Below are 26,450 nucleotides of genomic sequence, written 5' to 3' on the forward strand. Positions count from 1 at the left end.
GCAAAGCATGGTAGTACATGCCTGTAATTGTAGCACTGTGGGAGACTGAGCCAGGAGAATAGTAAGTTCAAACCCAGCCTAGGCAACTTAGCAGGATCCTATCTCAAAATTTAAAAAAAGGTCTGAGGTTGCAGCTCAGTGCAGATGCCCTAGGCTTAGTCCCCAGTACTGCCAAAAAAAATCTGGTGCTGGAGGTATAGCTCAGTGACAGAGCTCTGGGTTTGACCCCTGGCACCACAAAAACAAAACAAAAGCCTCTAGTTTTGTTTAGGAGGGATTGGTACAGAATTCAAGAGTTCTGAACATCATGTTAGGAAAGTGACTTTTAGGCCGGCCATGATGGTGCATGCCTGTGATCCCAGCACCCATGAGGCTCAGGCAGGAGGATTGCTGCAAGTTCAAGGCTAGCCTGGACTACATAGTGAGACCCTGTCTCAACCTCTTCCCCCCAAAAAGAAAGTGGCTTTTGATCTCATAGGATGTAGTTACATGTCTGTGTTGATTTTAATATCATTTGGCCCTGCCAACCAAACATCACTGTTTAAAATGAGGAAAAGTTGAAATTTGCTATTGTATATATTACAAACATTATGAAAGCATATTAAAAGTTGCTGTAAGTTTTGATGTACTAAGTTCTAGGGGCTCCTAGAGATTTCTTAGTATTTTCTCTGTAGATGATCATTTCATCTACATATAAAGATTTTGCTTCTGCCGTGCCAATCCTATCCTAGTTGTGTCATTTTGTTGCCAGACTATTTTGGTTTAGACCTATGTTTCAAAGTCTAATGGACAGATGAAGAGTAGGCATATATGCCCTTGTTCCCCACTTTAGGGAGAAAGCATTGTATCGTCTCCATTCATAGAAGGAGTTTTTGTTGAAAGTATGGAGTACATGTCTTTGATCTGTTGAGAAGGTTCTGTTCTACTCCTAGTCTCCTGATAGCTTTTACCATGAACAGCTGTAGAATTTAGTCCAATAGTCTTTCTCCAACTAGTGACAGGATCATATGGCTTTCTCCTTTCCTCTGTTAAAATGTTTACTTTTGGGGGTGGATCTTCCAATGCTGAACCAACACTGCCATCGCTATAACAAAACCACTTTCTACATCCTGCCAGATCTGACTTCTAAGAGTTTGTTTTGTTAAACAAATTTCTATCTATGTTCATACTTTTTTCTTCTATTATCTTTATCCAATTTTAGGATTAGCACAATGTTGAGTTCCTAAAATGAGGGGAGAAGTATTCCTTCTTTTTTCTGCTGTAATTGTTTGATATAATTTATCAGTTAAAATGTTTATGAGCCTGCTGTTGTCATATAGGTAGGTTTTCAAGCTAGGAATATACTTTCTTTAATAGGTGCTATTCAAATTTTATATTTCCTCCAGAGTTAGTTTCATTAATTTGTCTTCTAAGTTACTTCTTAGAAGTTGTCAAATTTATTTCAAAACAGATTTTTGTAATATGCTTTCTATATCGTTTTAAATTCTGTAAAATCTGTGATAATGTCTCCTAGATCTTAATATTGTAATCTAAAAAATGTGTAACTGATATTGTGTAACAGGAAGAAAAGATCTAAAAGAGCAGGGGAATTGGGAGGGGTAGGGGAAGGGAAAAAAGGGAAAAGAAAAAATATGAGAAGAGGAAAAAAAATGGAAACAAGGTCTTTGCAAATAGGGAAGGGTGGAGGGGTTGAAGGGAGGGCAAGGGAAAGGTAAAAAAAATAAGAACCAAGAGACTCATGTAATGGTACAAGATCCCAATGATGAATGTAACTGTATTGTGTACCTAAAATGTACCAATAAAGTTAATGGGGGAAAAAAAAGGTTTTAATGTACTGATTTAAAAAATTTTTTTACTTAATTTATTTATTGGGGATTACACACAAATTGTTACTGTGAGAGTCAGACAGAGAGACAGGGTTTTGCTGTATATAGTCCAGACTGGCCTTGAACTAGCATTCCTCCTGCTTTAGCCTCCCAGGATTATAAGCATGCGCTACTAGGCCCAACAACCCCTTTTTAATTCCTAAAGTTTAGTAAAGTTCTCAAATTTTAGTATGCATCAGAGTCTCTTGGTTGTTTGTCAAAAATACAGATGTCTGGTTTCCAGCCCAAGCCTATAGAATTAAAGAGCTTGGGAATGAAGTGGAGGCATTCTGATGTAGCTTATCTGTAGAGATAAGCTCTTGGAGAAAGTATTTATGTGAGAAGATACACATACAAAAAAATTGTTGAGAAATGCTGACGTTAGCTGGCAGGCTTTGTTTTGCAGAAGAGAAAGTGGAGGCACTGAGAAATAGAGAGTCCCTATGTCTCCAGCTGATTCATCATTGGCTCTTGCAGACCTGGAGTAAGGTCTGCTGCCTCCTGATTGGTGCTCTTTCCCTGAATCTACACCATAGTGCCTCCTTACTGGTTCCCCTAGTTACCCTTAAATCAGAAGCTATAGATGGAGACAGCAAGAATGCTTTTTTCCTTCTGGTCAATGCCTGAATTGGCACTTAGCCTGAAAAAGTAGGGTTTCTTAAACTGTCTGTGGTGAAAGACCAGCTTTGTAAGGATTATCTCCCTGATCTGTTGCAACCAATATTTTTGTAAAGTACAAGAAAAATGAATAACTGGGAAAACCATGCACTCGAATGCCACAGTAATGTCAAAATGCTATAAAAGTTTCTATTGCTTACTGTGATTTTTTTGCCTGCCTCCAACCTAGGGCCTGGTGCATGCTAGGCAAGCACTCTACCACTGAGCTGCACCCCTACCCTGATTTTCTGTTTATCTTGACTTGGTTTTCCAGTGACCTGACACAGTTTAAACAGCATCTTTCTAGGTGGTTCTGAGGACATTTTAGGAACTTGACACAATCATTTTCTTTCTCATGCCACTTGTAACTGAAATAACCAACTGAGAACTTCCATTCCTACCTGGGGAGAGAAGTTGCATCGCCTGGGGACTTCCTAAGTGAGAACCGCATTTTAGTACAGACTTCCTCATTTAACGCCCTACTCCTTTAACAACTATTTGGATTTAAGACTGAGGTGCTCTGTGCAGATTTACAACCTGCTCCTTGGACTTATGACCAGTCTTCTTTTTTTTTACAGTTCTGTACAACTTGGTAATAGAGTGTCAGTGTCCTTTTTTTGGGTTACAGTATATTTTGTTTATACAGTACTGTAATTTTTGCTGATTGTACTGTACAGTAGTTTTATGTTCTGTTATACATTGTACTGCATCAGAGTTATGCAAGTAAAAAGCAAAGGTATCAAGTTAGAGTTTCCTTTGACCATTTCTTGGTTCTGAATATTTTAATGTACATACTATATACAGTCCCTCATTTAGCAACCAACTCATTTAATGCCCTAGTCCCAGGAATGGAACTTGGTTGTTAAATGAGGAGTGTCTGTACTACTTGGGGATTGGATGAGGGATACTACCTTCAGTATATTTAAGAGTGGATTGGGGCCGGGGGGTTAGCTCAGTGGTTCCGGCACCTGCCTCGCAAGCGCAAGGTCCTGAGTTCAATCCCCAGTACCAAAAAAAAAAAAAAAAAAAAGTGGATTGATTGAGCTTGTATTTGTTGCCTGTATCAGGAGGCCTTTCACCTTCTTTTGACTAAATACTAAAAAAGAGTTTACAGTTTTTTGGCTATAATTTATAGTTAACAAAAATGCTTCAAGATGGGAGACAGAGCCAGTTGTGGTGGTGCATACCTGTAATCTTAGCACTTGGGAGGCTGAGGTAGGAGGGTCACTGTGAATTGGAGCCAGCCAGCCTGCACTACAAACTGAGACTGGGTCTCAAAAAAAAAAAGAAAAGAAAAGAAAACAGCAACAACAAAGAGGATAGGAGACAAAAAACAAAGTTTTGGGCTTTATAGTTTCTTTCTTTTTTTTGGTGCTGGGGATCAAATGCAGGACCTTGCACTTTTGAGGAAGGCACAGTGTCACTGAGCTAAATCCCCAGCCCTGGGCTTTATAGTTTCTTTGATGCACTTCTGTTTCTTTTCGTTTTTCAGAAGTCTTTATAAGTCTAGGAAGATACATTATTTGTTGTATTGTGATAATGTCAAAATTCATGTTGATTTGGAGTTAGGAAAAATCTCTTCATGCATGCTTTTTGTCCTGGTTTGATTGCTTGGTTGGATACATTGTCAAGCTTGATAGATTACTGGAGCGTTGTTTTGGTAGTTAAACAATAATGAAGCTGTTTGGATGTTTGGAGGGAACACTGCTTCCTGTGTCTGGACTTTGCACTGGAGAACGTTTCAATTGTTCAGAAGCAGTGCCTAGTAGAAAATGCAGCTTCTGTGGCTCCTGACACAGCTGTCTAAATGCCTGGCTATCTGAGGCCTTTGGACAATCATTGCTTAACACTTTCGGAAACAATTTATGTTTCTGATTCCAAAAATGTCTATGGTTGTTCCTTGAATAGATGAGGAAACTAGAAGGAGAAGGGTATTGCCTATGTCTAGTTCATTCAAGTCAAGTGTTTTAGCCAGGAGTGGTGGTGCACACCTGTAATCATCCCAGCACTTGTGAGGCTGAGACAGGAGCATCACTGCGAGTTCGAGGCCAGCCTGAACTACATAGTGAGACCCTGTTTCAAAAAATAAAAAACAAATCAACAAAAAGAAAAAACAAATGAAGTGTTTTTTCTTTTCTCATCTCCGGAGGAGACCCCCTCCAAACTAAGAATGGTGGTTTAAGGTTCTGTTGTTGACCCTTGGGCCTTTCTTTCCTACTTAATGACTGGTCAGTAGGATAACATATTGTTAGGCTGTGTGTCAGCCTACAGAGGACTTTGGTTATGACAACCTTGATTAGGAAAGCGGGGTGGGGCACTAGTTGAGGATACAGATTTTTTTTTTTTTTTTTTTTAGGATACAGATGTTTTTGAAAGTCTTTCTGCCTACCATGTGAAGTCTTGAATTTTCACTTTGAACATTTCATTTGGTGACAGATGTTATGAAACTGTCTTTGCAAACAGTCTCTTTTCCTATTGAAATCATATGTTGGCTCTATGATCTTGGGATGCTTTGAGTATGCTTAGCAGGATTTATTTTACTCATTCCATTGTGTAAGATGATACTTTCTTCTGAATGGCATTGCATGCATTTTTCAGTAGAATTAGGAGAAAGCTTATTCTTGTCTAGGTGAGACTTTTGTATAAGACTAACCAAACACTGGCATTTGTTTTGCTCTATGCTACTTCTCTTCGTGCCATATTTACCTGTATAGAAAGTATCAACATGTTGGGCTGGGGATGGAGCTCAGTGGTAGAGTGTAAGTCTAGCAGTGTAAGGCTCTGGGTTGATCCCCAGTGCCACACACAAAAAAGTACCAATACTTATGTGCTTTCCATGTGCCAGGGATTTTACTCCATTAATTCTTTCTGGGTTTTTGTTGTTGTTGTTGTTTTTGTTTTTTGAGACAGGGTCTCACTATGTAGTTCAGGCTGGTCTTGAACTCACTGTGTAGCCCATCCTCGGAATCATGGTGATCCTCCTGCTTCAGCTTCCCGAGTGCTGGGATTACAGGTATGCACCACCACACCCGGCATCCATGAACTCATTTAATCCTCCCAGCAGTCCTATAGGGTGAGTATCATTATCTGTGTCCCACAGGTGCAAAAGTACTGCACAGAGACGTTAAAGGCCTGGCCTCAACCCCAAAGTCCGACCGTGAAGCTTAAGCTCCCAGTCACTAGGCGATAGCTGCCTTCTACTCTGTCAGCTTATCCACTACAGCTACTTTTTGGAGTGGATCTTTACAACTAGATCCTTTCATATAATGTGGGCTTAAAACTATCATGGCCTCCTGTATAGAATGGGATCTAAAAATGATATTAGCAGTCCTTGTTCATACTTGTCGTCCTGTTAGAATTGTTTTATAGTTTATTTCTAGGTTGAAAGAATGTAAATGTATTTGATATGTAAGCCAGCAATCTTAAAAGCATATTTGGCTGAATATCTAAAGCATTCAGTTAGAGAAGAATTCACTGGTGGTGTTTCATTTTTCAGTTTGTTTTTTGGTGCGTCTTCCCAACAAGGTTTGTCAATAGGCCTTCCCAACACACTGATTCCTATATAAGAAATGTAGGTGTTGGTACCCCTCAGGGCCTCATGTTGTGAAAATAGAATTAATAGTGATACTGTTTTTAGCAAGAAGCTGTTGATCGGTATAGAAAGTAAAACTTGGTTATCTGGGCTTGAGGCAAATGTTCTCCTGGGAGAATCACAGAAGCAGCGTTGTTTTAATTTTTTCCACTAATCTCTCCCTCACATGTTGGGGACTGCTACTGAGACTTTCAGAAGTAAAACTACTTGCAGAAAGAGAAGCCTGTCACATATGAGCTGCTAATTACATCTCTCACGATGTACTTACCTAAATGCTGTGGTTTTCAGATGTTTTTGATACTAAGCCCAGCTCTTTTGACTTCCTGCTAAGCTGAAATTGCAATGAGAGTTCATTCTGCGTCAGTTACTTCTGCTGCCTTCAGGCCCGTTAGTCATGGCTTTGGGGGAGCTCAGATAAAAAAGATCAGGAGGCATGGGGACAAGTAATAGCTGACTGTTTCAGGTAGTTGGGCCAGTAGCTTGTCTGTGCTTAAAGAATCACCACTACTCTCCATCTCTGCATAGTAGAGACTGCGTAACATAATGAAACATGCCTTGCTGTATAAGCTTTTCACCTTTCTTAGTTCTCCATAGTTGCTGGACAGTTGACTGAATAATTATGCTTTTAAAAAACTTGTTTTGAGAGCTGGAGATTTAGCTCAGTGGTTCCACTGCCTGCCTTGCAAGTGTAAGGACCCGAGTTTGATCCCTGGTACCAAAAAAAAAAATCCTGATGAAAAAACTTGTTTTGAGATAATTATGGATTCACAGAAAGGTGCAGAAATAGTACAGAGTTAGCCGGGTACAATGGCACATACCTGTAATCCCAGCTACTTGGGAGGCTGAGACAGAAGGAGTCATAGGTTCAAGGCCAGCTTCAGCTGCATAGCAAGTTCAAAGCCAGCATAGACTACATAGCAAGACCCTGTCTCAAAAACAAAACAAAAAACTAAAATAACCCAAAATATATGTGAAATTGTGTGTATCTATCATATATAGGTAAGTGTATGCTCCCCACCTGCTTGTCACAGTGCCTTATTTCAAGTGGATAATATTCTATGGAAATTTTTTTTTTAAAGCTCTTAATTCCTGGGACAGAGCTTTAGGTTCTTTTCTCTAAGCCTTGTTTGTTCTGTTATAAAAGAGATGAGAAGCCAGGCGTGGTATAATTTCAGCACTCGGGAGGCTGAGGCAGGAAGATCACTACAAGTTCCAGGTTAGCCTGGGCTACATTGTGAGTTCAAGGCCAGTCAGAACTATGTAGTGAGACCCTGTCTCAAAAAACAACCAAACAAAAAAGAAAATATGTTTTATTCCTTGCTACGTAGATTTAGGTTGAATATGGTTATACCATTATTTGCAAGTAAATCAGAATTCTGGATGTTAGGATGTGTCTGTTCACTTTATTATAAATAATGTAGGTCTAATTTTATGATGTGAACTCTTGCAGAGCCTTAGGGAAGTGAGATCTATGAGCACAATGGTCTTTAGAGAATGTACAATCCTTTGGGTATTTGTCTACTCATCAGCTGCTTAGTCAGATGGAGTGTTTTCTTAAGTGCTACCAAAGTGCACAGTTCAGTTTTTATTTTGAAATCTCTCCTGTCTTCACTCCCTCTTCCATTACTTCGATTACTTTGATGGGACATTCAAGCTGTGCAGTCTTACCCTTTATTTTTATAGCCTACAGGCCAGTTTGATGATTAACTGTAGTTGAACAGGTAATCTTACCTACTTGGCTAGAAATCACCCTTCAAAATGAAACACATGTTGACAAAGGCCCTCTAGACTTGGGGATGGAACAAAGGTAACTTAATCTTGTGGCATTTTTAGTAGAAACCAGGGTGAAAGTTTAGGACATTTGACTTCTGCAGTCAGGGTGTGCCAAGGGGAGAGTGTGTGTGAATGTGTGTGTATATTCAGGGGAAAGAATCCAGAGGTATATGATAAAAAAATTATGAATCCCACAAATCTTCAAGGTTGAATTAGACTCAGACTCTGTTCTCAGGAAGGTTCCTGGGGTAGGTAAGTGATAGGACATGGGCCTATTAGTTTGTTATGGAGCTGTTAGAGTGGCGTAGATGATGGAGTTTGATGACAGGAGCCTTTCCCCTGTCTTTATTCTGTATTAGTAGCTCAGGAAGAAAACTAAGAAATAGCCTTGTGTAGAAAATTACACCCATCAAATGGTTCTGAGATTTCCGTTTCCAGGTTTTTGAAATGAGCTGCCCAAGACAGCAATTTGATCACGTCTCTGACTCCCTTTTCCCAGTCTTGTCGTCAGATCCTTAGACTGTGTCTCGACAGCTTCACATTCCTCCTTTTCCCGCATGCTTGCTACTTTTTCAATTACCGACATAGAAAAATCTAGTATTTCATTGTGCCTGAGGTAGGCAGTTGCTAGACTCTGGATATTGGATACCTTTCGTGAGCTATGAAGAACTACACTGTAGTGGATAATAAAGTGCCCACAATTACCTTATAGAACAGATTCTGGTAACTGTACCAGTGGGGACAGACTGGGCTGGTGGGCCCTTGTGTCACGCTGGCGTTGTTTTGCAGCAGAATGTTATGAAGCAGCAGGTTGAGCTCAGCAGTGTCAGTTCCTATGTCTGACATGAAAGTGGCTCGTTAAAGATTAAAAGGACTGCCTGGTCCTCCTGGCCCCAAGATGGAATGATCTCCACCATGGCGACAGCCTTGGTCTCCCAGGAGAGGCCATTTTATACAGCAGGTTTGTGCTCCCAAACGTTACAGTGAGCCTGTGCTGGTTGATGGTGTGGTGATAAGTTGACATTCAGGCCCTCTCAAGACATATGAGCTATATAGCATCCCATGGTTTGAATTTCTGGGCAACTGCAACAGCAGCAAAAAAACCCCAAAAGAACAAAAAAAACCCCTGCCGCATCAGGATGTCAGAAGCTTCAACTTTTAACCTGTACCTATGAGGGAGGTTTTTTCCTTTATTTTACTTAACTACTCTGTTGAGTCAAGAGAACTTTAATTTTCACAGCCATAAAAATTCCATTAAGCCCCTTGTACTGCATCTCAGGTGTGAAAATGTCTCCATGTAACAAGACTGACTGTGACAGCTAAAATCCTTATTAGTAGTTAAGATAATTGTCTCTGGAGGCTTGAATAAAATAATGGCCCAACCAACAATAGCATTTCGACAGTTAAATTCCTTATGGTTCCTGTGGGTGAGGGAACTAATGTCTAGGACCTGCTCAGTGTGACTTTTGTTCAACTTGGTGGTCTTTGAAAAAATATCGTTTTATTCTGAGTAGAACTTAGAGAAAATAGCTGTGACCTGTCTCTCAAAACACAATCCAAGCTGGGAGTAGTGACACACACCTATAATCCCAGCTACTCAGGAAATTGAACCAGGAGGATCACAAGGTTGAGGCTAGCCTGGGCCTACATAGCGAGACTCTGTATCAAAAAAGCCAAAACAAAAACCTAAAAGAAAAACACCAAATTCCCAAAAAACATAAAAACCTATGAAATGCTCAGTATCATTTAGGCTGCTGGTAGTAGGGAAGTAGATAAGTAAATGGGAGGTATGAAAGGAAAGAATGTTAAAGGGAAAAGATTAGTTTTTTTGTGTTTTTTTTGGTACAGGGGATCGAACTCAGGTCCTTGTGCTTGCGCAGCAGGCCGTGAAACCACTGAGCTAAATCCCTGGCCTGGAAAAGATTAGTTTTTAAATAATAAAAAATTAAAAACTTTAACTGAATTTTAACTTATCAAGTAATATTTGAATATGTAATTGTTAAAAAGTCATGTATGGGGGCCAGAGATTTAGGTCAGTGGTTCTGCCACCTGCCTTGCAAGCACAAGGACCTGAGTTCGATCCTTAGTACCAAACAAAACAAAACAAAAGTCATGTATGGATGAAGCTAAGAATGGCTCCTTGAGCCTGGCTTCTGTCATGGGTCCCTCCCTGGTTGTGTTACCCTTCCAGTTCTTTTTGTATTTGTTAGTTTTCTATGTATTTGGAAGACCACAGAATATTAAGAAGTGAATATTTTAATTTCTCCTTTGATACCTTCTTGTTTAAAGTATTGAGATCTGTTGCAGGGGGAAAAATAAAACCCCCAAATGTGGACTATAGAGTTTTACGTATTTCTTTTCAAGAAGAACGATGGATGTGGATGTGTGGAAATTTTACTTTTATATTTGTACATACTAGTATACACACACACACACACACACATTCATTAAATATTTGTTGTGACCACTCACAAAAAAATAAACCTATAAATACCTTTGGGTAGTGAATTACTTGCATTAAAAATATGTATTGAAAGACCTTAATCACAAATCTAGTTGTTTTTCTTACTTCTCATATAACCTCATATTATTAAAATTCTCATATCACCTCATAAAACCTCAAGTGCCAGAAGCCATTAGTTCAGATTTAGCATCTCTTTTTTTCTTTTTGAGACAGGGTCTCTCTGGGCTATGTAGCCCAGCTGTTTCTTGGGCTCAAGATCCTCCTATTGGCCCTGTGTGGTGGAGAAGTTGAGGTGATGGCTACAAGTTCTAGGCCAGCCTGGCCTGCATAGTGAGTTCAAGGCCAGCCTGAACTACATAATGGGACCTTGTCTGAGGAAAAAAAAAAAAAAATCCTGGGATTACTGGCATGTGCTACTGTGCCTGGCTCAAATTGGCATCTTTTACAAGTTCTAAACAATCTGTTTAACTTTGTCAGTCTAAAAGAAGGAACTAGGATGGAGTATGGCTGTATTTAGGGGAAACTGGTTAAAACTGTCAGAATCCCAGAGAGGGAAATGACAAACTTCAGTATAGTTCTCCTAACTTCCTGAATGGTGTCTGTCTGAGCAGATTTGTGGACTTCATTGCCTCTAATCCTCAGTCGCTCCTCATGTAACTCATATTTACTTTCTAGACCCTGTACTGTCTGGATTTTCTCTCCCTTATTTAAAGTTTACTAATGTAGTCTAAGCCCGAAGCTTTTTTAACAACATTGGATTTTTTTCCCCCAAAGGAGGTGCCATATTTGTATCTTGAGAGTTATTTCATATTAGAATGTCTGTGACTTATTGTCAACTACAGAAATAATTTTTAAAGTGTGGTCCATGAGATAATGGTTGTCAGCTGCTGTAAAGATGCTTTTATCATTTGAAAAGGACTGATTAACACACCCTGCAGGGAAACTTTCTTTACACAGCCATTTTCTGAATAGAAAACACTGAAGGGGAGAAAAAACAGGGTACATTTTATAATGCCTTATAAAAGCCCAGAATGAGAATGGCTATCCTGGAATAATGTAGTTAAGGAGAATTATGATTTGGGTAACGGACTTTTTTTTAACTAGCCCCTTGAATAGAATTAAATAGTATTGTTGTTTGTTTTTTTTTTAAACCCTCCAATTCTGTCTGCATGTACATTTTAATTAAGCTAACATTTATTGAATCAGTAGCTGGGTTGGCAGCTACATCCAGAGTTCATGCAATTTTGAAAGATGGAGGAGGTTAGGTGTAGCAGCCCTGAATTCCCCCGCCAAGAAATAGCTGATGGCCATAGGGAACCCTCACATACTGTGAGCAGAGAACAGAAAGATCTGATAAACTTCAGTTTCTCTCATCAGATTAAAACACACAGATAGCAAAGGCTTGATCTTTTGTTTTCTTTGTATAACACTAGTGCCAATTTTGCCTGTCAGGACAAATTCAATAATAATGAATAGCTGTTGATGAGCCACTCGTTCTAGAATTGATTTTTTAATAAGCAAGCTAATAAATGAGAATTGACATTCATTTAGGGATTTTTTTTTAAGAGCAAGTATTAAGGCGATTTTCACAGCCTCCTGTATCCCTTATTCATCCAGCAGGTATGATGGTGGATGATTTAGCTTTAGCATAGAGGTTGTGGTGGCTGATTAAAAAAAAAAAAAATCCTGCAGTTTTTCTGTCTTAATGAGAGGAGTCTAGGGTGCCTAAGGAAATAGATAGGTCCGAGGAGGCCTAGTAGGGAAAAAAGTGTGAGTTTGGTTAGAGCTGACAAACAGTCACCCTAACGATTTGACTAGTTGGATGACTGAGCCATTCCTGAGGTCACTGACCCAGGTGTTTCAATTCGTAAATGCAAAGTGACTTTTGTATCACCCTCCTGGGAAAATCTTCAGACCTATGAGCCTGCTGCCTGCAGCAATCTTGCTGTCCCGAACCCCAGATGAAATTTTGGAAGCTGGCCCCTGGAGCCAGTTTGGTAAGGGTTCCAGAGGCTGCTGAGTTACCGGCGGCAGGGGAATGAGGTTTACCTGCCTCCAGTAAACAGCCCTTGATTTAAAACAATCAGTGGGGTGCCTCTTCTTTTGTAGATTGCAGTTGCTTGCAGTTGGCTCAGGCTGAGTTGTTTGGGAAATAGGAGTTTTGCCTAGCGTGAGTCAGCACTGCCCTGGGTAACCGGCTCTGCTCTGTTGCAGTCTTGCTTACCAAAGATATGTCCCCAGGCGGCACCATTCACTCTGCGTGAAAGCTGCTCCTGTTGGTTCCTGAGATGATCTCATCTGAACACGGGTCCCACAACCTCAGACGCAGGAGCTGGCGGCAGCTTGCTGCCTACTATGGCAATGTTTTGAAACAGGCAAAATCAGGTAACCCCAGACGGTTTTCTTGGTTTCTTTAGAGTAAGCTGGGGGTAGAAACTGGGGAAATACACAATTCTCAGAAGTGGGTTAGTACTTTGTCAATTTGGATACCTTAAAGCCAGCCCTTCAGCTCTTTGAAAAGGTTTTTAAGAGGAAAAGTTTCATTTGTTTGGGATCTGAATGTGGCTTTAGTCCTAATTAGACCATTGATTGTATAAACCTTAAAGAAGCCAAACGAGTTAGGTTTACAGCTTTATCCATCTTTTGTTCTTGTTTTTTTTCTTTCCTGTCCTTTTTGTGTCTTCTGAGAAACAGCTTGGTTTCACTAAACCATTATGAACAGAAGAGATGTGAACACATTTGCTCACCTTCCTAGCCAACTGTGAATACTAAAATGTGGGAGCACAATCTGGCCAGTCCGTTTCACCCGTCTTCTATTTTAAGGGATTGTGAAGGACCTCCCATATCTCTGATTCTCTCAGGCCCCTGCCCTATCTCCCCACTCCATTTCACTGCTAAATGTTTTTTTTTTTTTAGTACCGGGGATCGAACTCAGGACCTTGAGTTTGTGAGGCAGTCAGCGACACCACTGAGATAAATCCCTGGCCCACCTCTAAGTGTTTTAACTTCCACTGAAGAGGCAGATTCTCCTATCCCTAGGTAGTCATCCCCTTCAGAGTTTGCTTCTCCTTCAAACTCTGGTTCTTGCGCTTGAGAGAGGCTGGCGGCAGCACCACTGAGCTAAATAAATCCCCAGCCCTTGCTTCTCCTTGCAGTTACCTCAGATGGTCTGTGTTCACGCTCACCTCAGACTGCACCGCCGATCTTTCACTGAAGCCCCCTCCCAGCTCTCCTGGCCAGCTGGTTTCAGCATAGAAGTCCCTTCTGCCACAAAGCTGCTGCTTACTTACCAAGGCTGGATGAGTACCCAGGAGAATCTGGTTTTTACTCTAGCCATAGGGTAGGGATATTCAAAACTGAGGTTTATCTTATTAGAATTGTATCCATGGCACCTGGCACTTAGCAGTTTCTCAGTAAGGGTAAGGAGGGGAGGAACCTATAACATACTTTCATCAGCCTTTGTCATTTTAGCTTCTACCATGAGCATCTTACTCATGCTTTCCTGCAAATCACCTGTAAACTCCTAACTATCAAACCCAATGTCACGATTTCACCCTCCATCTTCAAAATTTTTGCCTATCATTTAGCACCATGGAGCCCTTTTTTCCTCAGTGGTCCTCTTCATTTTTCTTCTGAGTTTCCAGAATGTCCTTCCATTCTTTTTTCACATTCTTTTTGGACTCTCCATAAATGTTGAGATGCTGCCAGGCTTTTGTCCTTCCCTCCAAGAATCCCAAATATGCCCCTACATTCAGCTACCCTCATTGGGTTTTACTGGCCCAGCAATCTCCCGAACTTCATATCCTATTGCCGACTGGAACAATCTTCACAAACTTTCTCCAACTTGACAAACCTACATGGCATCTTAAAATCAACATGTACATAGCACATTATTTTGCCTACTGTCTTATCTGCTATCTGTGTATTTCTGTATGTTCTATATGTTTGAACTCTATTATATTCATCAGATCTTCCTGTTTGTTCTTTTATGTTCCAATCCTCTAAATATGCTAATTGCATGGTTGCTAAACTCTTTTGACTGCATGGTTTGCCTTGTGGCTCTTCACCCCCACTTGTCGTGGCTTTAATTTACCTGAAGCAAAAAACCCTGGACATTTTGTTTAAACAACCCAATGGCTTAAAACTTTGTTTGTGAATAGTTTAGGCAGAGCCGGCACTCTTCAAAGGTTACAGAGACTACTATTCTCTTTTGGTAACTTTTCCTCTAGGAATTTGATGTTTGTAACTTCTGGTTCAGCCCCTTATCAGATGAGCTTGTCACTCCACAATAAATCTTTTTCTGCTCCCATCTTCTCCATATTGTTGCCGAAGTTATCTTCTTAAAGGCTAAATCTGATGTTTTCATTTCAGATTCTCGGGCACCTTATTTCCTACATGGTTTGGTTTGTAAAGCCTTTCCCATTTGACCCTGTCCTACCTGGTTCTCATCTTGTCTTCCTGTCCTTCTGTCATTTCTCTCCTTTTCACCCCCACTGAACTTGTTTTTCTGCTCCCTGGATGTACCATGTCTCTTTAGGACCCTGTGCCTTGTCCAGTGGCTTCTCTTTTTCTGACCAGCAAAATCTGCATCCCCTGGGGAACTTATTTCCTATGCGAAGTCCTCTTTGACCTCATGTATTCTTCCTTATTTAGACTTCCTCAGCCTCGTCTCTCACTTCTGCTAGGCTGTTGAGTTCCTTGACTGAATTCGGTCCTTGGCCTAGAGGCCAGCCCCCTCAGAGACAGTGGGTGAAGGGGGTCCCCAGGGTCAAACCACTATTCTAAATGTCTTTATTAGTCTTTGAAACATTAAAAAATTTGTATGCTCCCTTGTTAGATGGATGTTTTGGTTTTCTATCTGTTGAACTTGAGCCCATGGCTGCCTATTCTGAATGTGTCACCTAAAACTGTTAGGTAACCATTCTAAGTTAAAGATTTAAAAGGCTTGCTGAAATCTTGTCCCACTGAACTACCTAGCATTCTTACAGTGCTTTACAAAATTATTTCTGTACCTCATTTGATACAAAAACCCTGTGTTGAGTAGGTCTTACTATCACCAGTGGTTTTAGAGCCAGTTCCGATATAGAAGCATGTATTTAGGTAAGCCTCAGAAAGAAAACATGTTCTTAGACTACACAAAGCAACTGTTTAGATTCTTTGTGGTTATATACATCTGGGCTCTACATAAATGGTGCCTTTTCTCAAAAGGAAAGTGCAAACTGTGCATGGTGGTAGACACCTGTAATAGCAGCACTCTGGGAAGCTGAGACAGGAGGATTGCAAATTTGAGCACAGTTTAGGCAACTTAGTGGAGACTTTGTCTCAAAACAAAAAATAAAAGACCTGGAGATATAGCTCACTGTGAAGGCTCTATGTTCAATTTCCAGTACTGGATGTAGAGGGTGGGTGTACTAAGGATTTTGCCTTTCACAAGGCATTTTTACCATCAGGGTAGGAGGAAGAGGTACTGGAGCCTGCCTGACCTATGGAAAGACCCCAGTTGTGGTTAGAGACCTTCATTGAAATTAATGGTGCAAGGGGCTGGGGATTTAGCTCAGTGGTTCCTCCCCCCCCCCCCCGCCTCGAAAGCGCAAGGTTCCAAGTTTGATCCCTGGTACCAAAAAAAAAAAGTTTGTTAGCTAAATGGATGCATATTGAGGCCATACTCTTAAGTGAAATAAATAGGACACGCATGTGTAAATACCGTATAGTTTCTTTAGTGTGAGAAACTGAAACTGTAAATAAGGATTGAAATGATTAAAACGAATAATTGATAATTTGAAATAGGAAGAAAAGGCCCAAAGGGGTAGGGGTGGTGGGAGGGGGAGGGGAAAAGAAAGAAGGGACAGGAAGAATTATGAGAAAAGGAAAAAAATGGAAATGAAGTCTATGTAAATAGGGAAGGGTAGAGGGGGTGAAGGGCGCACAGGTAATGGGGAAAAATAAGAACCAAGATACATCATGTATAGGTACAAGCACCCAATGATAAATGTAAATGTATTGTATACCTAAAATGTACCAAAAAAAGAATTTAAGATAAAAAAAAAAATGAAAAAAGAAATTAATGGTGCACCATTGCAGCCTGAGTTTCAGTAGCCTCTTTCTATTGTGCTTCAAAAATCTGATCTTTGTTCAAAATGACTGCTGTACTGGAGTGTCAGGGCAGGGAGATGAGTGAAAGGAGTCAGTAGCACAAGGTGGAGTAAGCAGAGTGTCAAGAACAGAAAGGTTTCAGAGCTGGGCGTGGTAGTACACACCTGTACTTGGAGGCAAGAGGATCACTATGAGTTTGAGGCCAGCCTGGGCTACGTAGTGAGTTCAGGGCCACCCTGAACTGCACAGGGAGACCAAAAACCAAACCAAAACAAAAAAATAACCCAAAAAGGTTTCATAGGAATTGTAGTAGGGGCTTAGGTTTATATAGATCACCTAGTAACTTTTGTGGTGCTGCCGTATTTGGGAGTGTGTGAAATTATAGAAAGGTGAACCATAAGGAAATCTCTGTTAGAGACATGTGACATTTCATTTGGGTCCTATCAGTGTAAGTTTAAAAAAAGGAAAGATTTTAGCCTCAAGAAGCAAAAGTTAAGAGATAGCTTGATTACCATCTTCAAATACAAGAATAATTGCCAGGGGGATTTTGATTAATTGTTCTTCAGGAATTTCAAAGATTTTAAGGAGAAATGGGTTTAAATCAAAGGAGGGATAATTTTTTTCTGGTAGTGGGGGATCGAACTCAGGCAGGCAGCAGCTCCACTGAGCTAAATCCCTGGCCCAAGGGGGGATAATTTTGATGAAGACCAGGAAGAGTTTTTTGATCCTCAAAGTTGGGAAATATTTGAATGAGTGCTAAAGAGTTTGAAATTTATGATTGTTCTAGTTATGTTATTGTGTAATAAATTGCCCTAAAGCTTTTGATGGTGTAAATGACAACTTTTGTGTTTGTGCGTGTGTGTCCGCGTCCGTGTGTGTGTTTATGTGTTACTGGGGATTGAACCCACCAGGTCTTTCATATATCCCCAGTCCTTTTTGAGACAAGGTGTTGTAAATTGCTAAATTACCCTAGCTGGGCTCTAACTTCTTTTTTTTGGTACGGGGATTGAAGGCAGGCAGGCGAGGTGGCCCTGAGCCAAATCCCTGGCCCTGGGCTCTAACTTTGATCCTGCAGCCTCAGCCTCCCAGAGTGCTGGGATTACAGGAATGTGCCACCACACCCAGCTCAAATGACTACCACTTATTGCTCATGGCTCAGTGTATTAGTAACTCAGGGAAAGAGGACACATTGCTCAAGATGACTCCTCTCACATATCTGGGGACTTGCTGCTAGGCTTTGGCAGGGACATCTTACTTCACATTGTTTATTATTCTAGATTAGGCTCCTTTTACATAATGGCTGGACCAAAATGAAAGCTGCATGGTTCCTTTAGACATAGTCTCAGGAGTCATGCATCATCACTTTTGCTCCATTCTTTTGGTCAGAGTCACAGTTTCAAGTGGTACAGACATAAACTTCACTTCTTGAAGGGTAGGGGGTCTAAAGTCACTTTGCAAAAAGACATGCAGTTTGGTTGGAATTACTGCTGCCAATTTTGAAAACAATTATACTGACCGTAGATATTCCATAAGAGAATAGTCAATGTATGTTTATTGGATGGGTAGTTGAACATATGATTTATAAATTTGCCTGTATATCAGAGTCACCTGGAAGTTTTTACTGGCTTAGACTTCTAGGTACCAGACATGTGACTCACCATCTCCTGAGGGTGTTGCCTCATACAGGTCACTTTGTGTGCTTTCTCTCAGGTAAATACTAGTAAAATGAGTACAGGTTTGGGGGCAAGTCCAGAGAGTATACTATATAAGGGAAGGTAATAGTTGCCTAAGATAGGCCTGCAGGTCTCCTGCTTTGGGACTTGGCTGACCCCCTGCCTGGCATGCCCTTCCCTCTAGTCTCCCTGCTGTAAGTTAGATCTCATTCTGCCAGCACATTATTTGAGGATTGTTTCTTGATGCTTTGCTTATTTTTTTCTCATAGTTTTTGCCACTTTTCCTTCATTGGATTCTTTAGTCTGTAATTAAATACTTGTGTGATTATTTGACTCATATATAATAGACAAGAATACATCTACTTTGCTTCTTTGCTGTATCTACCTAGTGCCTGCCTCATAAAAGGCACTTGGTATTTGTTGAATGAATGGTTGATTGAATGCCTGAGGGAATGAAGTGATAGAGTGATATTTGAATTCATTTTCAAAGGGTGATTAGATTTTTGGACAGGTGGAGCAAATGAGTGAGATTGCTGTGAAGTAGAAAATGTGGATCATATTGTTCATGTAATTTTAGATTGGAGGAACTGGTTTGAGAAAAGTGGAAGGGTTTGGTTTTGAGTGTACTTAGTATGCTAAAATTGAGGCATGGATATCTAACACACATTTAGAAATGAGGTACTGAAACTGAAAGGTCAGACTGATGCCAGATGCCTAGATTCAGGAGTTAACCGACTACTGTGGAACCTATTCTTTGAACAAATGCAAATGCAGTGAGTCCCCACTGTGTGCCAGATAGCTGTGTTATAGGGAAGGTGAACTAAAGGCTGGCTGATAAGGATCCCTCTTCTTTTTTTTTTGGTACCAGGGATCGAACTCAGGACCTTGCGCTTGCAAGGCAGGCGCAGTGCCACTGAGCTAAATCCCTGGCCCAAGAGCCCTCTTCTTTTTTTTTTTTTTTTTTTAAGAGCCCTCTTCTTACAAAGAGCTGGAAAGAATGTTCCAGCCAGGAAAGGAATCACAAATGTGGAGCCCTTGGGGCAATAAGTATCTTATTATTTCTGAGGAATTGAAAGGAGATGATGGGAATCTAAAGTGAGGTAAAGGAAGGGGAGAGTGGTCAGGAAGGTAGAGGACCTAGGAAAAGCCATCAGTTTATCCAGCACATCTGTGGTGACCTAGGAGAAAGGGCTGCTGTAGATGGAGTGGAGTTGATGATGTGTATGTGATGGGGATGTGAAGGCAAAGTACAGTGGGAATTGAAGAAAAAGGGAAATGACAGAGTGTACTTTGTGCTCTGGACAAACTTGAAGCATGTATGTGAAATTTTTAAAGCTCTGGTAGGCCAATATTTGCTAAGCACCTATTCAGTGCTTGTCACTCTGCTATTTGTTTTTGTCTCTAAACAGTTTGCCAAATAGTGTAGTGGCCTCCAAAGTGAATTTCCAAATTCTAGGGATGCAAAAGACCTTCCTTTGGGGTATATAAAGGAAATAACAGAACTAGGTTTTAAGTTTTTCTATATTTTTATCACTGTTTGACATTTCTTTTTGGTATTATGGTTTAGATAGAACATAGTATATTTGTATGGAAGTACATGTCTAGTTTACTAGTTTACTGTTAAATATAGATGCATTGGAGATGTGCTTTGTGCTTTTTTTTTTGCTGATGATCAAAAATGGGGTGCTCAGGATGGAGATGTAGCTCAGCGGCTCAGTGCCTGTCTAGCAGTTGCAAGGCCCTGAGTTTAATTCCTGGTACCAATAAAAAAGAAAAAAAGTGGTGTGCTCCATTGAGCCCGTGAATAAGTTTTTTTGTTGCTCTTGTTATTTGTTTTGTTATTTTTAAGAAAAAAAAGAAGCAGAGAGTAGGATGGGAAATGAATGAACTTAGTAGCCTGTAGGTAAACCCTCTGCCCCCCCATTTTACAGACCAGAAATAGGACTGGAAATTTTAATTTGTCCAAGGCCACATAACTAGTTAAGTGACAGAACTAGAATTAACATTAGATCTGTTTTAATTAAAAAAAATTTTTAAACAAAAAATCTTTTTCCTTTAGTACTGGGAGTAGAACTTAGGAGCTTTTGCTAGCCAGGCAGGCACAGCCCCACTGAGCTAAATCCCCGGCCTAACAAAAAATCTTACATCTTACTTTTTTCCTCTTCATTTCTTTAATGTGCTGTCATATTTTTCCATTCACTTCTTAGTGATTCTGTAAGAAACATGTTAAAATGCCTCTCATTTTTGTAGAGGAATCTGAGGCACAGATGAAATGATGTGATGGTACATGTAGCACCAGATGCACTCCTGATTGGAGTTCTGATGCCACTGTACGTACCATCACTGCCTTTCAGAATAAATATGGGTATGGAACCAGGATGAATTGTTAAGGTAAAGTTGATGAGGAGTTCTTAGTTATCTGGCAAAAAGGAATGGAAGAAAGGTCAGTAATAATGAGCTCCATTTGAGGGACGCTTACTCTGTTTTTAAGTGTTTGCATGAATGCCCTCATTCAGGCACTTCTATTCTTTTTTTTTTTCCCTTAAATTCTTTTATCAGTACATTTTAGGTATATAATACATTTACATTTATCATTGGGTGCTTGTACCTGAACATGATGTATCTGGGTTCTTATTTTTTTCCCCATTACCTGTGCATCCTTCACCCCCTCCACCCTTCCCTATTTACATAGACTTCTTTTCCATTTTTTTCTTTTCTCATAATTTTTCCTTTCTCTTCTTTTTTTTGGTACCAGGGATTGAACTCGGGACCTTGCGCTTGTGAGCCAGGTGGTGGAACCACTGAGCTAAATCCCCGGCCCCTCCTTTCCCTTCTTTCCTTTCCCCTTCCCCTCCCCCTCCCACCACCCCTACCCCTTTGGACCTTTTCTTCCTATTTCAAATTATCAGTTATTTGTCTTAATCATTTTAATCCTTATTTACACTTTCAGTTTCTCACACTAGAGAAACTATTCAGTATTTACACATGTGTGTCCTATTTATTTCACTTAAGAGTATGGCCTCAATATGCATCCATTTAGCTATAAATGACTAGTTTCTTGTTCTTTATGGCTGAGTAGTACTCCAATTTATTAAAGAAAACACATCTTCTTTATCCAGTTTGCAGTTGATGGGCACTTGGGCTGTTTCCAAGCTTTAGCTATTCAGGCACTCCATTCTACAGAGGAGGAACATGAAGTGTTAGGAAGCTGATCACTTTGACTAAGTCACACAGGAGGAACTGTGAGTTCTGACTTTTGGTCCTGTGCTCCTTAACCTTGCACAATGTTGCTCTGTAGAAAGTTGCTATTGGGACATGAACTAGAGAGAAATAAAAGGTTTTCAGAGCCCAGTGATATAGCTTGGCCCCAGTTGTATAAATTTATGGAAAACCCAGTTAAATAAAGTCTTCTGACTTTTCTGTAATATCCAGGAATAGAGAGGTGGTGCAGGGGAGAAAGGGAAACAAAAACAGAGTTCAGTAAACCTGAAAGCAGCTTCAGTATAGGAATGGTGAATTGCAGGAGATTGGGTTGTTAAGGAAAATTGTGTTTGAAATTCATTCTTGTAATATATATTTATTGTGGTTCTGTCTGGTGTAATGTATATTGGGATATGGAGGCAAAAAATGAAAAAATGGGAAAGAAATTTTTATTTACCTCTAGAAGGTTAGAAAGGGAGATGAAGGGCCTCACAATGGTGTGTGACTGAAGAGTATAGGCGAAGTGGAAGGTGGGAAAGTATGAGAAAATATAAAAATTGCCTTGTTGTAGATTGAGGGTGGCATTTGGTCAAAAGGACACCAATCTGGCTTCTTAGGAAGAACCCCTCAGTGTTTTGGTTACTATGGTCTAGAGTAACAAAATATATTTTGTTGAATACCTGGAAATGATCAGTCTTTCAGATGCAGTTGTATTTGGACTTAAGTGATTGAACTTAGAATGCCAGTTTATTATTTTAGAGTTAAAAATTCCTTCCCTATTAACAGGATTCTGGGTTTTGCTAGTGTGTTGCTCTTTAATATCAAACCTGTCTAGTGAACATGAAATAGTAAGATAGGGTGGTTTGTAGGGGAAAATACAGTTGCAAAAAGCAAAGATTACTGACTTGTTTACTCTATGCTAAGTATTATATTAAGTACTTGTGCACAGCTGGACATACAATTCTCCCAGTGATTCTACAAAATGGGCACAATTATCCTTAATTTACAAGTGAGGAAACAAAGGATCTGTTCAGACCAGTACAAGGCTGCATGGAGATTCCAGGGACCCATCCCTCTAGCTGCTGCTATATGTGGTTCCCATTTTTAAGCTTCGTGAAATAACCATGTTCCACAGTAGAGAAGGTGATGTGCCACTGGGCTCCACTATTTCTCTGCCTTGGGCAGTTCTGGAGTAAAATGTGCCCTGCTTTTTTCCCTAGATTTTTCAAGTTTCTTTGTTGATCACTTTTTGATGTGGCCATATCCTTTGTTTAAATATATTAATACCATCATCCAAGCCTTTTGGTTCTCTTCCTACTTTTGGTTTGGAAGATATTGTCTCTTTGAGGGACTTTACATATCTGCACAAATTAATTTTGTGTTGATATCATTACTTTAATTTTGTGGGTCAAGCTTTTGAATTTCCTTTACCTTCTAGCTTTTCAACTTCCTCCTCTCCTCTTCTTCCTCCACTGGATTTAAATTCACATTCAGCAATCAGCTGACAGTTGAATTTTCACTTGGGCTCCAGTCCAGTTATCCAGTTTAGCCATGGCTCTCTGAATTGCTAGCAATTATTATTAATACCATTTCTCCCTTCATTCTTGCCTATGTCTCAAATCCAGTTACTCATTGTACTTAGGTTCTTGATTTCCTGCTTGGGTATTTTTGTTTCTGTTTGCTTTTGGCTTAGAATACCATTCTTCCTATGAAGCCCCCTTTGTCTGATCCATCACTGGGAGTAATCCCATCCTCCTCTGAGTCTCCTAACAGAGAATTCTCTTTTATGCCTTTATAGGCCAGTACACTTTTTGCCATATGTTTCAGAGGTTTATGTACATGACTTTATCTCTCCTACGAGACCATAACCTCATGGAGAAGGCAGTGTGGCTGACCTTTGTATTTCCCCATCATCCTAGCTCAATTCTCTGCATTTGGTATCAGTCAAATGAATGAATGAATGGATGGATGAATGGATGGATGAATGGATAAATTTCAGATTTAAATTTCTGCCTATTGATTTAGGTTTTCCCTCTTCACTTTTCTCTTTCCTCTTTCTTTTCCCATTCCCCTTTCCTTCTTTTCTATTGAGCTTGCTGTGTTTAGCCTTGCACTGACTCACTGCACTTGTCTTCACCACTCCCTTGCCTAGATTTTATCTCATACTTTCCCCATTACCAGTCCTCCTGTGGGTGTGCTACATGCTGCTGGTCAGATTTCCTCCATCCTTTGTGCTTTTTCCCTCCATGAATCATATCACTAGCGTGGGAATCGAGTGGTGATTACTTTAAGATTTTAATAAAAAGATCATGGATGAAGAGCAGTCCTTAAGGTTTGTCAGTATATTGCTTTCAAGTGGGAAATGTTCTGATCAACATTTCAAGGGGAAAAAAATCCTTGGGTATTAGATCAAGGTATATAATATTCACACTGAGAAGTGTGGGATATAAGAGGCATCTTATTTGACCAAAGAAAAAATACAGGAAGCCACAGGAGCTTCTGCTGTTAATTTTGAACCCCTGTAATTTTTCTACAGCTGGAAGAAACATTAGAGATTAATGTAGTCCACGCTTACCACTTTCCATTTGCAGAAAGAGACCCAAAGAGGCTAAATTACTTGCCCATAAAAGCCAATGTATTTGTTGCCCAGCATTTACTCCTCACAGCAGATGTGGCTTGGGGAGCCTCCCACTGTTTGAGAGCAATGGAAATTTTGTCTGGAGTGGAGGCTTCGGGGCTGGTAACACTGCTGAGAGCGACTGTGGAGCTGAATGGTAGACAGTTGGGTGGGTGGAGGTTGGATTCAGGGCAGTACGCAGGCATGAGGAGGACCCTGTGAACTATCTCAATCACTCCCTGCTGGGAATCTGCCCAGTGAGGATCAGCTGACAGAAATCTGTTCCTTCTGCATTCAAGAAGGTGCCAATGTTTAATTATAAAAACATTTCCAATTTTTCTTGCTCTTTTTCCCAATCCTCATATTCTAGGTTTTGTTTCAGGCTTCATTTCTTTTTTTGTTGTTTTTTAATTTTTAATTTTTTGCTCCTGGGGATTTGAACCCAGGGCCTTAGGAAGCTAGGCAAGCACTCTACCACTGAGCTCCAACTGCAGGCCCCCCCCCCCCTTTTTGGTATGTATTTTGGTGTTTTGAGACAGGGTTTCGCTGTGCAGTTCAGGCTGGCCTTGAACTCACTATGGAGCCCAGGCTGGCCTCAAATTTACAGTGATCCTCTTGCTTCACCCTCCTGAGTACTAGGATTACAAGCATGTACCACCATGCCCAGCTTCCAGCCCTTTTTAAAAAAAATTATTAGTGCATGTTTCTAGTATATAATGATTCATTCATCATGGAGGGTTGGTACATGGACATAATGTATCTAACCTCTTTTTACTTCCCCTTCCCTTCCCCTCCCTATTCTCTTCATCTCTTGATCCCCTTCTCATTTGCAAGAGACTTCATTTCCTTATCAAGCATTATTTGTGTTTTTATCACTTACTGTATGTCAGATGAGTGTGAAGCATGGGAAATCCAGGAAGTGCCTTACAGGCTCATGATTGGTTTTGGTGCTTGTTAGGTATATCTTTGTCCTGAGTAATGGATTTTATTGTCAATGAAATACTGTCCCATGAGCCAGTTGTTGGCAGATATGAAAGCTTACCTGTTTGTTAAAGGTCTGACACTGTTGGCTTAGGGAGCAGCAGAGTAAAGAGATCAAGTAGCCTAAGATAGGAAGTTGAGCGCAAACAGGATGTGCTTGTCTTTACTATTAATTTGTGTGCCTGTGTTTTGAAACTTGTTGTGGTTAAACAGTCAAGACTTCTAACTGAACATGCCCGAAGTGTCTGGTTTTGGTTTGAACACAAAGCTGACAAAACTAGTGCTTCACTGCCCTTGGTCATATATACACATTTTTCTCCTAGGGACTGCCTCATTTTTTCTTCCTGGGGCATGGCTGTTTTTTCCTAGTGTAAACCATATTGCATTCATATGGTTTATAAAATGAAAGCACTGAATTGACTGATCTGTTACTTTTGGTAGGTATAGAATTTGATCTGTGCTTAGCTTTTTATTTTTTAAATAACAATAGGATATTCTAGCCTATAATCCATGAACCTTTTAAGTAACAGGTTCCTTTTGTTGGATTGCAGAATTTCTAGCACACCTTTTGTGTGTTTTCTGACCATAGCAGTTTACAAATTACTCGGGATCCTTTGTAAAGGGTTTTTTCTTTTTAGTCTTTGAAAATTTCCTTGAATACTGTAGCCTGGATCTAACGCTAGCTTCTCAGTTGTTTCACCTCTTGGCAAGTCTTTGGAGAAGCGATTAAATGACTAATTTGCTTGCAGTCACTCAGCTGGTAAACAGTCTCATCAGCCTGGATTTCCCATGTCCCCCTCACATTTCTCATTGCTTCTTTTTTGTTTTGGAACTGAAGATCTAACTCGGGTCCTTGCGCTTGTGCAGCAGGCGGCAAAACCACTGAGCTAAATTCCCGCACCCTCTCATTGCCTCTTAATGTGAAATCTTTATCCCCTCCCTTGTGGGGCTAGGTTGCTATGGAGTAACCACCTTCAGGGAGCCACCTTGGGATCTTTGTGGATTCTTACAATGACTTGAGTTATTTCAGAACTTGTCCATTCTGCTAGTCTTGAACCATAATGTGCAGCAGATAAAGTGTATTTTGTTTTGTTTTCCTTTTTGCATTCCCTGTCTCAGCCACATTGCAAAGAAGACCATGTCTTTCTACTTTGTAATTCCAAGAGCAAAGGGGTAAAGAAAAACATGAGTGGAAAAAAAGGGCATATCTTAGCAGGAATAGAGTGACTTTGCAAGTAAAAATAGTGAGAAATGTTCCTTCCTGATATTAGCACAGATGTCTCTTTTCTTGAACCTATCAAGGGGTAGTGGATATGAGACATTTTGTACTTTGTTGTGGGATGAAGGCCTACTAAAACTTGAAGACCAAACTAATTACAGGTGTTCTTTGCAAGGAGAGAATATGGAGAGAATATAAAAGTTTTGCTTTTGTTTTGTGTCACTAGGCAAACTAGAAATCTCCATTCTTTTCTTGTTTAGGATTAGATATTTGCCATATCATATTCTGGCAGGAGCAAAAGAAATTTCAGAAAGT

General features: G+C 40.2%; 1 protein-coding gene across 6 annotated transcripts in view; it reads left to right on the forward strand.

The window, feature by feature from the left end:
• Positions 1-26,450, forward strand: part of Rffl (ring finger and FYVE like domain containing E3 ubiquitin protein ligase) — an 84,629-nt gene that overhangs the window by 9,909 nt on the left and 48,270 nt on the right. For 4 of the 6 annotated variants that reach the window (XM_021248924.2, XM_021248925.2, XM_087191487.1 and 1 more), the window contains exon 2: positions 12,593-12,736. In XM_021248924.2, the coding sequence (XP_021104583.1) occupies positions 12,640-12,736 (97 nt within the window). In that variant the 5' untranslated portion in view covers positions 12,593-12,639. Of the gene's footprint in view, positions 1-12,592; positions 12,737-26,450 lie in introns of those variants that run through there. The other 2 variants (XM_021248926.2, XM_087191489.1) reach the window with 1 other exon arrangement.

This window comes from Heterocephalus glaber, unplaced genomic scaffold, assembly GCF_053883595.1.
Source record: "Heterocephalus glaber isolate CG9 unplaced genomic scaffold, H.glaber_assembly_v1.0 deba00001564, whole genome shotgun sequence".
Lineage (NCBI taxonomy): Eukaryota > Metazoa > Chordata > Mammalia > Rodentia > Bathyergidae > Heterocephalus > Heterocephalus glaber.